The 13,896-nt window shown below is 45.9% G+C and overlaps 1 protein-coding gene across 1 annotated transcript in view; it reads left to right on the top strand.

Annotated features, from left to right (window-relative positions):
• Positions 1–13,896, top strand: part of LOC134048938 (contactin-4) — a 97,424-nt gene that overhangs the window by 47,822 nt on the left and 35,706 nt on the right. The window contains exons 7-8 of the mRNA XM_062501038.1: positions 795–924; positions 4,674–4,824. Of these exons, the coding sequence (XP_062357022.1) occupies positions 795–924; positions 4,674–4,824 (281 nt within the window). The remainder of the gene's footprint in view (positions 1–794; positions 925–4,673; positions 4,825–13,896) is intronic.

Genomic DNA, 13,896 nt, shown 5'->3' with positions numbered 1-13,896 from the left:
TCACTGGCAGATGGTCTTGTTCTTAAATCATGTTAGTGGCTGATATGAAGTAAAGGATCATTAAATTATTAGCATTTTCATTGTTTTCAGTAAACTGCAGAAGATGTTAAGTGTTTCTGTCTGTGCTGGCTGAGATGGCAGCCAGTCTTACCAGCCTGCATTGCCAAATAACACTCAAAATGGCCTCAGGCTGTGCCAGGGCAGGGTCAGGTTGGACAGCAGGAGGAATTTCTCCATGGATAGGGTGGATTTCTCCACTGGAACTGCCCAGGGAGGTGTGGAGTCATCCCTGGAGGTGTCCAAGAAACACCTGTATGTGCTATAGTTCATTGCTCTGGTGGTGTTTGGGCAAAGGTTGGGCACTAATCCTGGAGGTGTTTTCCAACCCTAACGATTCTGTGATTCCATGGAAATACCATTGTTTTAAATGGTTCTGAGGATGGCTTTGGCTGTGATGTGCCACTGTGGAACAGAAGTGCATTTCTTGCTTCAAGCTTATCTCCTTGAAAGGGATATTAATCTAAATGCTTTGGGTATTAAATCAATGAGGGGTCAAGGCAAAGCCCTCTAATTTAAATTGTATTTACCAACTCCTATATTGGTTTTACTGTTTAGTCTCTAGCCTGACATAAATTTGGCTGGCAGACAAACAAATTGGAGCATGCAAATTCTTCCCCTTACCTCTACTTTGTTTTGTCCACCTCACTATAAAACACAGCACGATAACCTCGGGGTTTATGCTCTGAGGAGGAGTCTCCCGGTTGATTTTGGAGTTTGTTCTGCTGTTCCCTCAGGGCAGGGTGCAGCTGGAGCAGGGCTCCCTCACCATTCCCAACGTGAGCCTCTCGGATGCGGGCATGTACCAGTGCGTGGCAGAGAACAGGCACGGCGTCATCTTTGCCAGTGCAGAGCTCAGTGTCATCGGTGAGTCTGCTTCCCTCAGAACTGCAGACCTCCCCAAACCCTGCAAACCCCCCAAAACCCTGCAAACCTCCCAAAACTGCAAACCTCCCAAAACTGCAAACCTCCCCAAACCCTGCAAACCCCCCAAAACTGCAAACCCCCCAAAACTGCAAACCCCCCAAAACCCTGCAAACCTCCCCAAACCCTGCAGAACTCCCAAAACTGCAAACCTCCCCAAAACCCTGCAAACCTCCCAAAACTGCAAACCTCCCAAAACTGCAAACCTCCCCAAACCCTGCAAACCTCCCCAAACCCTGCAAACCTCCCCAAACCCTGCAAACCCCCCAAAACCCTGCAAACCTCCCAAAACTGCAAACCTCCCAAAACTGCAAACCCCCCAAAACTGCAAACCTCCCCAAACCCTGCAAACCCCCCAAAACCCTGCAAACCTCCCCAAACCCTGTAAACCTCCCAAAACCCTACAAACCTCCCAAAACTGCAAACCCCCCAAAACTGCAAACCTCCCCAAACCCTGTAAACCTCCCCAAACCCTGTAAACCTCCCAAAACCCTACAAACCTCCCAAAACTGCAAACCCCCCAAAACTGCAAACCTCCCCAAACCCTGTAAACCTCCCAAAACCCTGCAAACCCTGCAAACCTCCCAGATCTCCCAAGACTGCAAACCTCCCAAACCTCCCTGTAGCTGCTCCTGGTTGAGCAGGGCTGGGGTGGAGCCATCCCAGAGATTCCTGCCAGGCAGCAACTCGATCCCAAACCATGTTCCTGTACGAGCAGCAGCCCTGGAAAGCATAGGGATGTCATTTCAAAGGGTTAAACACAATTCCTGGTTACAAAAGAGCAGTTTAGTTGCTCTCAAACCAAATGTTCAGCAGCAGCATTCCCTGATTTATCCCAAAGAACAAAGAATGAGATTTTTTCCTGCTATGGGATTTTCAATTATTGGTCATTTTTTATCATCAGTGATAGATGCCTATATAGAAAAAAAAATCATTTGAAGGATTGTCTGTGTTGCTGTTGGAGAAAGGTAAGATAATGCTCAATAAATTAGACTTCACAATGCTGAGATTTATTGGACATGAAAGAAATCGAAATAAACTCACTGATGCTTTTCTTGTCTATTTAAAATCTGGTAAAAATGGACCTTTGGGAAGAAGGGACATGTTTTCTGAGGAGAGAGTTTTAATCCTTGCTGGTGGAACCTCCCAAGGTGTCCCTGTGCCCAGCATCTTCTCGTGTCCACACAAAACCCAGATTTTGGAGAGTCTGGACTGAGAAACCTGTCAGGGAATATTTATTTGGTCAACTTCTCATTTGGGTTCCAGAGCTCTGTTTCTGTCTGTCACAGGAAAAGCACCCAAATGGTGTCCTGCAGATAAATTCCTGTGCATCTGTGATTTAACTTGGCACATTTTGAAAGGAAAGCAGCACGTTTGCCTTTTCACTAGAGTTTCAAAGCAAGACAACATTCTGAGCCCTCCCTGGGAAATTTGAGCTTTTAACCAGATCTGAGTGTTAAAATGGTTGTTTTAAAAGGTCCTGAAGTTAAGCACTTGCTACTAGCAATGTTTAATCATCTCAAGTGAGACTTTCAGCAAAACTAAGTGAAACAGAGAAATGGAAAATTACAGACCAAGCTTTTCTCAGATTGACTCTTCTCAATTATTATTGTCAATTATCTTGCCTGGAGTTTTTAAATAAAAGCAGAATCCAGTGGTACTGGACATTGTAAAATATGTATTTCAAGATGCAGTCTTGTCTTACAGAATTTTCAGGTTAAATGCTTAAAAAAAAATAAAAATTAAAAATGAAATGTGGGCCTACAGCAGGGGAAAAAAGGTCATTAAAATCCCCACTTGACAAACAAAAAGTGTGAATAAATTAAATTCATTACTCCTGAAGTGGCACAGGGAAGTTGTGGCAGTGCTGAGAAATGATCCCAGAGTTTCTAAATGTCAAATGACAACATTTTGAATGTCACAGAATAAAACCAAGGTTAGCAACTCCTGTGTCTCACAGAGGAGCAAGAAAATATAGCAAATGACTCACAAAAAACAGTCTAAACTCTTTATTACAGAAATTGGAATAACAGGATTATTCAAAAAGATCTCTTTTGTTTATAAATTTGGGACAATCATCTGAGAATTTTTTTTCAGAAATGATAATATGTTAATAATTATATAAATAATAATGCCTTTGGTTCTGAGTGAATGGGTGGGAAGTGTCCTCAGGATGTCTCCTTTAATTCTGGAGTGTTTTACCAAGACAGTGCTGGTTTCAGGGCTGTTTTATAGTCTTGTATATCCTTTAATACCTGTGTTTCTGAGTGTTAAGATTAAATCCCTGCCTGTGATTAGACATGGAAAACAAAATACCTCAGAGATCACTGAACTGTGATTCAGGAACTTGGAGCACTATTGGATCATAAAAGCCCATCCCATTGTCAGTGTGGGATTATGCTTTATTCACCTCTTTGGCAGCAGGAATGTTACCCCAAAGAATTGAGGCAGGTGGGGTGCCCTGAGAAAAAGGAATTTGCTGGGGTTTGTCTCCCAGCTGCTGCAGGTGAGCTCTGGATCCTGTCGTGGGCATGGAGGTGATGCAGAGCACAGAGATCTCAGCTCTGATCTCACAGGGGCAGCAGTGAGGGAGCCAAGGAGAGTGCTGAGAGCTCGAGGGATCTGGGGAGGGAGCAGGAGGAATTCAGGGATGGAGCTGGAGGGATGCAGGGATGGAGCAGGAGGAATTCAGGGATTGAGCAGGAGGAACCAGGGATTGAGCAGGAGGAATTCAGGGATGGAGGAGGAGGGATGCAGGGATTGAGCAGGGAGGATGGAGAGAGCAGACATTGCTGCCACTGCTCCGACTGAAAGCCAAGCTCCTGTCAGCAAGAGTTGTTCCTAAACCCCTTCATCTGCCTCACCTTTTGCTCTGAGCTTTCTGTGATAAAGAAGCGAGTTGTCCTGTTTGATATCAATGAAACTCCTGGTTGTCTTGGGGGATTTCAGTGCCAGAGCTGCCTCAGAGCCCAGCAAAGGGACTATTGAAGAGCCCTTGAGGCAGGAATCAGGGAATCAGAAGCCAAGGCATCCCCTTGTTCCCTGGGCTGCAGAGGCTGCAGGGCTTTGGGAGTCACCTCAGTGGATATCTGAATATTTGTCACAAAACACAGGAGTGTGCCCTGGGGGCAGGAAAAGAAGATTTTTTTTTTTTGTGCCTTGGAGCCAACAAGTCGTGCATTGTCTTGCTTGGTTCAGGACCTGGCTGTGTCAGTGTCTCCCACCTTTATAGAATTTAAATAAATAACCCAGTTTATGCAATAATTATGAATAGAAAGCATAAAAGTGTCAACCTGTCTGGAAATATTAACATTCTGATTAATTATATGGATTCTGTGTTTGTGAGAAATTCCCTGCCTGACAAAAGGGTGATCCTGAGACAGAAAAAGGAAATATTTTATACTCCTCATGCATGAGGGGTTCCTAGGGGTGCTGTCCCAGTAAGATGTGTATGGTGGGGTTACTGGTTTATCAGCTTTTTAGCTGAACTCACATTTTTAAACAAATCAAGTATCTTTTGCAGTGAAAGAAGCACTCAGGTGTCTGTTTGCCCCATCCAGACACCCCTTCATAAAGTCCAATCATTTAGGGATTGTGAGAAACACCCTGGAAGTCTGGAATGTTCCAATGAGTCTGACTTTGTTTCTTTCCCAAGGGAATTCTGATCTGGTTTGTGTCAATTTTACTTTCAGCCATCGGTCCAGACTTTTCCAAAACTCTGCTGAAGAAGTTAACTCTTGTTAAAGTGGGTGGTGAAGTCATCATTGAGTGCAAGCCCAAAGCCTCCCCCAGACCTACTTATTCTTGGAAGAAAGGAAAAGACATCCTAAGAGAAAATGAGAGGTAATATCTTAAAGTAACCATTTCTTTCATTAACTAACCCGGGGACTTTCAGCAATCAAAGCTAAATTTGTCATTAACAGCTTTGCAAAATTGACTTGCAAATACATGAGGAAACAGCCTGTGTTCAACCCCAAGGAGCTGGGGGTGAGATTCCTATTCCCATGGTGTCCATCCCATCTCTGTCTGCTATTAAAGCATCCCTGCCAAGATGATAAAGAAGCACTCCAAAAAAATCCCCAAATATTTTGCTTCTACATTGCTCTAAATAACTGTTGTTTAAAAAAAAATAAATAATTAGATCACCAGGAGATAAAAGCTCCCACTGTAAATTGCACAGCTCAAGTACATTACTTGCTGTCCTGAAAACAGGAATTATTTGAGGGAAACAATTAATTTGACAATTCTAATGCCTGACTTGAAGGTGGCTTTCTGAGACTGGCCAAATAAATATTTTTTTTCTTTTTTTTTTTTTTAATTTGTAAGCCAGCTTTTCAACTCCTCCTCTGTGGTGTTACTTGTCAATATTTTGTTGGCTATGTAGAGGTGTGATTGTGTCACCTGCACAGCACCTGAGAGCAGGACATGGAAAACTGTCCTCCAAAACATGGTGTGGCACTAGGACTGGTGGGGAGAATCCTGTCCTATCAGTAAAGGTCAAAAAGCCAGAAATGGTAGGAAATCGTTATCTTTAAAAACTTTAATCTGTTTGAGCTGTTCTTTTACCTTGGAAAGTCTAATCCTGCTCCACCATGTCCATTGAAATAGAGACTGTGGTGGTGAGTCTGAGTATGCAGAAAGCTCCAGTTCATTTAGAGCCGGATGATTAAAATATTGAACGCCCTGCTCCTGGCTTGTTTAGCTCCTCTCCCTGATCCTTACAAAGCTGTTTTCTGTGGGCTTTTTGGGGGATGAAAGGAGTTGGTGATCGATGGCACAAAGATTCCTTTAGCAGCCAGGGCACAGAGCTGCTGAGGTCAGAGTGGTCATAGATCAGGGTGAATTGATTTTTAAAACTGAAATAACCTGCTCTGCTGGTGAGGGTGGTGCCAAGGTGGGAGTGTTTGGTGCTGGAAGTTTGGAGTGCCAGCCCCACGAGGTCCTGTCCGTGTCCCTGTGCTGGCTGGCACGGTCCCTGCTGGATGTGCTGCTTGCTCTGAGCCTGCTCCCCTTGGCACAGCACAGCTCCTGCTCCTCATTTTAATCCGGGAGTGGGACTGCCCAGCAGAGCAGTGGGAGGAGGGTGGTGGCACACCCTGGGCTCAGGGGCAAACCCAGCCAGGCCCCTGTGAGCTCTGCAGGCGGTGCCAGGCTCGCTCCTCCTGCTCCTGCTGAGCCACAGCCAGCAGCCTCCCACCTGGGCACCCAGCCCTGGATGGCAAACCAGCCGTGAAATGTGCCCCAGCAGGTGTCACATCTCGAGCTCCTCCAGCCCAGGGCTTTTCCAGCCAGCAGGATCATCCAGCAGGAATTACCTGGCAGCCCTGCCGTGGGGACTGCTCTGCTCTGGCACACACTGGGTTGTGTCTCCCGTGGGGATGAGGGTGTTGAATCCTCAGCACTGCCTTTGTTCACCACCCCAGCCTGCAGCGTGGACCTGCAGGCTGTGAAATGCACAATTAGGGAATGGCATGGCCTGCTGTGGTTGTGGTGTTGCTCATCAGCTCTGTCTGCCTTCACGGGCAGGAGGGGCCAAGTGCCTGAGCTCTGCTTAATTCTGCTGGATTTCTGCTTTCTGTGCTTGCTGAAATGTCACCTCCTCCCTGCTGTCCCAGGGGACAGCAGCAGTGCCTGGAGTCCAGCTCCAGCATCTCCCTACATCCACGGTCATACATGGACTTCAAACAAGAACTTTCTTGGCTGTTGGAAAAAAATAAACTGTTGAAATCTGGGAAGAAAGATGCCAGGAAAAGCTGTTGCTTCAGTCTCTTCATCTAGGACAGGAAACAGAACTTTTAGACAGGCGTGGGAGGAGAAACTTCAATGAAATCTCAAAGTGACGTTGAAGGGTCCTGCAAGTCCCAGAGAGGCACCTGAACATGTGGATCCTTCTCCGGCCTGCAGGTTGATCACCTGAAGGTTAATCAATATAGGTGATCCTTCCAATTCCAGGTGGAGTTAAAAGCAGCGTTCCTGTGGCTGTGCTTGCTTTGAATACTGATGCTCAGCCTGGTGGCTGCCATGGCAATCACTTCCGAGTTTCTCCTGGGGCTTTTGTGGTTTTCCAGCTGGTGTGTGATGTTAAATTCCTTGCTGGAGACACTGAGCATGGTTTTTGCTGCTGAGACTCCAGCTCTGGAGGCTCCTGCTATCCAGGAGGCAAAACAAAATGTGCTCTTCAATGTTTGCTCAGAGAGCAGAGACTGCCAGGGTGAAAAAGAAAAAAAAAAAAAAAAAAAAAGAAAAGAGCTTTATCAGTTTAGGTTTCATATTCTTCTCTGGAGGCTGAGGTAGTGTGTGCTGTACCTCTAATGAATCACATGGCCTGAGGGCATCTCTTACTGGTGGTTGAGAACTGTGCAATTGTTATTAGGAATTCTGCCCTGGGGTACAATTATATTATTGCAGTCATTAAAGGCACTTCATCTCCATAATAATGGAAATCCTGCCTTGGAGGCCTAACTGAGCCAAAATGATGTTGGGGGCCTGACTCCAGAAGGTAAATTTTATATAGGAACAGCTCTAGCACAGATGTAGATGTATTGTAAATACTGTTTGGAAACAAAGATTATTTCAGGGATCATTTTCCATCCTTGATCTTCCCTTTGCATTCCAGTGCAAAGCGAGTGTTACCCTCTGTGGAAAAGGTCTTTAGTCCTGGTGATGCTGCTCCTCCCAGGGCAGGTGAGACAGGATTAAAATCCTCCCATTCCCAGAAAAGCCTTGCTCAGGACCAGGGGATGCCTTTCAGGTGGGGATGGCCCCTGAGTTTCCCATAGCCCACCAATAAACGAGGTCAGTGTCCCAAAAAACCCACAGGTGGGTTTGGTGAGCAGCACCCAAGGGCTTGGCTGAGGGAACCGGGGGGTTTCATATCAGGGCTGAGATGCTCCTGTGGCAACAAACTGGGGCATTTTGTCCCTCCACTGCACAGAGTGAACTGGCTTTTAATAAGTCGGCACCAGAGGCTGTTCAGTTAGAGCATCTTAAAGAAATTTCTCATGGAGTTGGCCAAGGGATGTCTATTGCTGTTGGTGTGGAGTGATTTTGCTGGAGCAGTCTGGACAGAATCCTGAATCATGTGCTGCAGGGGGAGCTGCCTGAGGAGGGAGGTTGGATGTGATGGCCTCCAGTGATCCTTTCCAACCAGAACCGTTCTGGGACTGGTGCTGGAAGGGGCTGTTCAGCCCTGCAGGGTCTGCATCGCTTCCCCTGCAAGTCCTCCTTCTTTTCTCAGGTCTTGTTTTGGACTTAGGCAAAGGGGTTTCCATTTTTCATGCCCTAATAATGGCAATAACTCCATTTATTTATTCCTCACACAGTGAGAATTCACATTTCCCAGAGGTGAAGCTGTAGCTTTGTGTGGTTCAAGAGCAGATTGACATTTCTCTTGGTCCTCCACAGCTTCCCACCTTCCCTTTCTCCTTGGCTCCCCAAGAGCAGAAAGAGTGCAGGAAAAACAAGACAACTTTTATTTAAAATATGTACACAGCAGTCTTAATTCCTAATGTTCTCCTAGAGCCATTGGAAGTCATATTTACCCTGCCACCAGACACATACTCAGGCTGGGACACAAAAAGAATTGTACTTTTAAGCCTCAAAACAAATTGCTCTTCTCTCATTCTTCTTCATGTAAAGCCCCTACATCATTAGAGCTGTTTCTTTTCCACAAATGTGCAGTGCCTGCATTGTTTATACAGTTTAATTGTAAGGAAAGAAATGCATAAAAAAAAAAACAAGTTATGTTCTTTGCTGGTAGCAAAGAATATGAAAGTGTCCAATTAAACAACCATTCCCTATAACTTGTGTAATAGCAACATCTGTTATCTTAATTAACCAAGTTTCTGTACAAAGGGACCTTCTTGGTGCACTTTGTTAGAGCAGGATCTGACCCAGATACTCCAGGCACGCTCACGATCCTGGTGGAAATTCTCCCAGTTGGTCCCATTATCTCACAGTGCTGACAAGCTCTGTGATGTGTGAGCTCGCACACACAGCACTTACAGCAGGAACATTGACATTTTTTTGTAGCTGAAAACCAACAGAAGCACAGGAAAGCAGCACATGGTGGCATTTTCCCAGCGAGTTCAGCCACGGAAGTGTTTGGAAGTGCCTGGCTAACTCAGTCCTTGTCAAACAGCACTGAGGAGAGAGAACTGCACTTCCAGACAGCTGCTGGGATTTGGTACCCAAACCTTCTTGTCTGCTGCAAGATTTCAGTAATTTGGGTCCAGATTTTCCCAGGTATTTCACTGTTTTCTCCACCATAACCTGGAGTCTAGGACAGTCTAGGAGGGTAATTTGGTTTGCAGAGTCATGAATCCCAGAATGGTTTGGGTTGGAAGAGACCTTAAAACTCATCCTGGTGTGGATGCCATGGGCAGGGACACCTTTCACTATCCCAGGGTGCTCCAAGCCCCATCCAGCCTGGCCTTGGACATTTCCAGGGATGTGGCAGCCACAACTGGTGTCCCAAAAAGAAGTGAGGGCTTGAGACTGGGAGGGAGCAGCAGGAATGTGACAGAGCTCGGGGCTGTTCGCCCTTCCCTCAGTGAAAACCCAACCAGAGCTCCCCGAAATCCCAGCCCCCTCAGGAGGAAGGACACCAGGCACTGGAGCTGGAAAGCCTCTTGGATATGTTAATACACAGCTGTGCCTCCAGATTTATTAATTTGGCAGGGATTGTTAATTTGTTTGTAAAGAAGAACATCATCCAGGGGAGTTGAGGTCCTGCCCTGGGGACACCCAGCTGCTCCCTCCTGTCCTTGGTCCCCTGCTGGCATGGAGCCATTGGGAATCCCCAGGTAGAGCTGAAGCTGCTGAATCCCTTCTCCAGGAGTGATTCTGGCCAAGGAAAAACAGGAAACTCTCACCTGATTTTTTTGCTGTTCTCTGCATGTCAGAACTGCCCACTATGTCTTGTCTCCCTGAAAGAGTTCAGCCATGATTTTCTCCAGAGTTCTCAATCTCAGGACCTCCTCACAAAGGCTGTGCAGTTATGGACCCCCTCCTTTTGATATTCTTTTCTAACAGGAATTTTAACATATCCATGTTGATGCTACGTCATTTTGAGGAGGAAAAATGGTAACGTGGAACAAGAAAAGCTTCTCTTCCATTCTTCCAGCATGTCTTGAATACAAAAAGTTGTATAAACTCCAATTTTATGTTTGTTGCCTCAGACTTTCTAATTAGTGCTTAATTACTTTAAACAGCCAGAAAGAAAATGGCAAGAGGACAGACAGCACATCTTTCCCAGGCTGCTGCCAGGGTACAAACCATGGTGATATTTTTATCCTGATTGCTTGAGAGATGAATTGCCAGCAGTGTCTTTTTGGACACATAGCCTAGTGACACTTCAGCAGAAAAGAAAGCCTCAAAGGATGCTTCCCATCATCGCTTCACATTAATTGTGTTGACTCTTTGTATTTTATTTTTACATAAAGCACCTGTGCAATTTCTTGAAGGCAGACAGGTAACCAAACCATCAATAACTTGTCGGGTTTTCATTACATCCTGCCCAGGTGAAATGAAAAATGACACCCTGCAAATGGCTTTCTGAAGTTTGAATCGACAGCGCAGCATTCATCTTACTTTGCAAAGACCGTGGCACAAGATGGCTCTACTTCATTGCAACATCTGAAATAACTGACTTGTCCACTTATTTCAACCCATTCTCTGCAGAATGAACCAGCAAGCCACTGGATTTGGTGATCAGAAGTGTTGGAAAGTCCTTGATGGCCTTCTGTTCACAGGCTGTTTGCCAGCAGAAACTGGTTTTAGCTCTGTGTCGTTCTGGAAGACCAAGGCCAGCCTGGACTGGGATTTGGTGCAACGTGGTCTATGGAAGGTGTCCCTGCCCATGGCAGGGGTGGCACTGGAGGGACTTTAGAGTCCCTCCCAACCCAAACCATCCTGTGATTCTATGATCACTGCTGGTTTTAGCACTGAAAGGGTTGTCCAGCCCAGGGCAGTGGTGGAATCCCCATCCCTGGAGGATTAAAAAGATGTGGCACTTGGGGACAGGCGTCAGTGGTGGCCTGAACAGTGGTGAACAGTTGGACTCAGTGTTCTTAGAAGGCTTTGCCTAAAACTGATTTCATGATTCTGTAAATGTTTCCATCTCAAGGTTACCTGAGAAGGGTTAGAGATTTGCATAGAATCTGGCTTTGGTGCTGGTTTATTTTGTATGCATCAATAATTAGGCTGATCCCTAAAATTTCCATTTCTTCCATCTGCTCCTGTAGAAGCAAGAAATGATTTCCTGTTTCCAGCCACAAACTGCTCTGACAGTGCAGTCCCAGCCTCTGCCAAGTTTCAGCTGGCACTCCTGGAATGAGCCTCTCCCTCATGCCGTGACACTGCCTCCTGGAACACCAGCAATCTGTTCCTGTTTCCTCAGCAGATTATTTGCAGCGTGGTGCTGTTGTAGCGCTCAGTGGAACACGTGTAGGACATCACTGCTGCCTGTGCTGCTGCTGGACCCGGCTCAGAGCCGTGCTGTGGCCAAACCCACGGGGCTGCTGTGCCCCAAGGGGTCAAGAGAAATCAAAAAGGCTTTTACCTCAGTGCTTGTGGATTAATTTGAAAAGCAGAGTTGTGCTTGCAGAGGTGGAGAGAGTGATGGATCCAGAGCTCTGTTCCAGAGGCATCTGACCTCTGGATCACAGCCAGATGTGTCCTGTTAAAAGTAGGATGAAGATATCCTGAAGAGAAATGTGTCACAGGGGGACAAGAGAAATCATCAGGCTTTTACCTGAGTGCTTGTGGATTAATTTTAAAAGCAGGGCTGTGCTTGCAGAGGTGGAGAGAGTGAAGCATCCAGATCCCTGTCCCAGAGGATTCCAATGTGCAGATCACAGCCAGATGTGTCCCATGCTGATGCCCTTAAAAGAAACGTGTCACTTGCTGCTGTTCCTGCTTGAGGTCTCTCATGGTTTTATGATTATTAAATTCATCTCTGAGTGCTGAACACGCAGCTACAGATTGTTCCTCCCTCTGTGTAAAAGTGCTCCAGGAAGGAGCTGGTCCCTCCCCACAGTGCTGCTGTTGGAGGGAGCAGGATGGGGTTTGCTCCATGGTGAGCACACCCTGCAGCCACTGCTTTCCAAAGAAATGCCTGTCATCACTCTCCCGAATGCAGTTTGGGATTGATGTGGAACTTCCTGCTTGTCCTGCAGCTGAAGAAAGCAGTGGTAATGATTTTAGTATGTCTGTGGCATTTTGAAGGAAAAAATTATTATCAGTTGTTTCTTCTTAGGGTGTTTTTATGGTGAAGAGCAAGCAGGTAATGATTTTAGAGTTAGGGCCATACTTTGAGATGCACTTTTAGAATCCAAGGAAATCATTACATGCCTAAAGGGGAAGAAGGATTCCTAATGAACATTTCAGACTTGGCGATATTCTTGATGGCCATTCAGACATCATTTTGAAGTGATGTAAATGGGTCCTTGGACCTCACAAACCTGTTAATGTCCAGTACAAGCCAAGTGCGTAATTTCTCTTTGTACTTTGGGCATTTTTTGTTGGAACCAGAGGGAAAGATGTGTTATCTTTGAAAGACTGTGCCTTTGGGCTTGAATTTGGGTGGTATCAGCTGGAACAAATAAGCTGAGAGTGCATTTGCTGCCTCTGCTGTGATCTCACGAACGCTCCCAGAAACGCTTTGTGTCAGCAGCTGATGCAATGAAAATCTTGCATGGATTTCTCTTTTTTTTTCTCCTCATAAGAGAATAATTTTTACAAGCTCCAGTGGAGTTCCCTCTGATTCTTGTGTTCCACAAACCTCCACAGTGCTTGCTGTAGGCAGAGGATGGTGCCTTGTCCTTTTCAGGAAGGAGTTGTTGGTGTAGATGGCTGGATGCTGCACTCCAAACACGATTCCTTGGATTTCCACTGTCCCTCTCCATGGACTAGAAATGATTTAATTTCCATGCCTTGGGCTATAGTCACTGCCCTGGAAGAATGAGCACAGCAAATACTCTACTGAACATTAGACAGAGTGAAAGCAGGAGTGGCTTTGCAGCGCCTGCTGCTGCCCAGGCAGGATTTTCCTCACTTGCCAGCACAGGAGTGTGTGGAGAGCGGTGTCTCTGCTGGCTAGCTGTGCAGAAAGGGAGGGTTTAGCCTTTCATGTGGTGCTTTGCAGTGTGCTTTGCCCCTCCACTGCTCCCAGCAAGAGCTGGTCCAGGTCCTGAGCCTTTTGTTTGGTGTGTGGAGCATGCCTGTCCCTCATGGTGCCATCACAGCATCCATGGGTTATAGCAAACAGTCAGCTTTGGGTGGAAAATAAACTTCCAGCTGGAGAGGCTGTGTCAAAAGGGCCATTCCCCATGGGGGTGGTCTTCATTTCCCACCAAAATCAATGGAGATTTGGCTCTTTGCACCATCAGACCCTTTTAGACTCACAGAATCTTCCCGTATCAAATTGTCACTGCCTCATGTCTCAGGAATGAAAGCTGTTGTAAAAACAAAGCTTTCCTTTGCTTTACTCAAAATTGCTTGCTCAAATATTTATTTTGATGGCATGGGCTTTCTGACTGTATTTATTTTAATTTTGTGTGTAGTAAAAAAAAAAGAGTGGTTGAGGAGAGAAGGCAGAAAAGTTTCCATTATTTGAGATTCTCCAAAGCCCCCTCGCTCCCTTCAGGGTCCCTCACAGTTCTTGTGTTTGGTTTTCATTTGTTTCATCCCTGTTATCAGCATCCCTTAAGAAATATATTTTCCAGAGAACTGCTTTTCTTAGATAACCTAGGGATATTTTTGTATTTGAATTATAACTCCAGGAATCTCTGAACAATCTACATGAAGTCTCTAATAGCTGTAAATGCTCCCTTCCTTTCCTCCTGCCTCCCTGCTCCACTGGGACGAGATTCTGTCACTTCCAGACTTGTCTGAAAAATGTACAGACCAAAGGGA

This window comes from Cinclus cinclus, chromosome 12 (assembly GCF_963662255.1).
Source record: "Cinclus cinclus chromosome 12, bCinCin1.1, whole genome shotgun sequence".
NCBI classification, from domain to species: Eukaryota; Metazoa; Chordata; class Aves; order Passeriformes; family Cinclidae; genus Cinclus; species Cinclus cinclus.
This window is presented reverse-complemented; position numbering and strand designations above follow the sequence as displayed.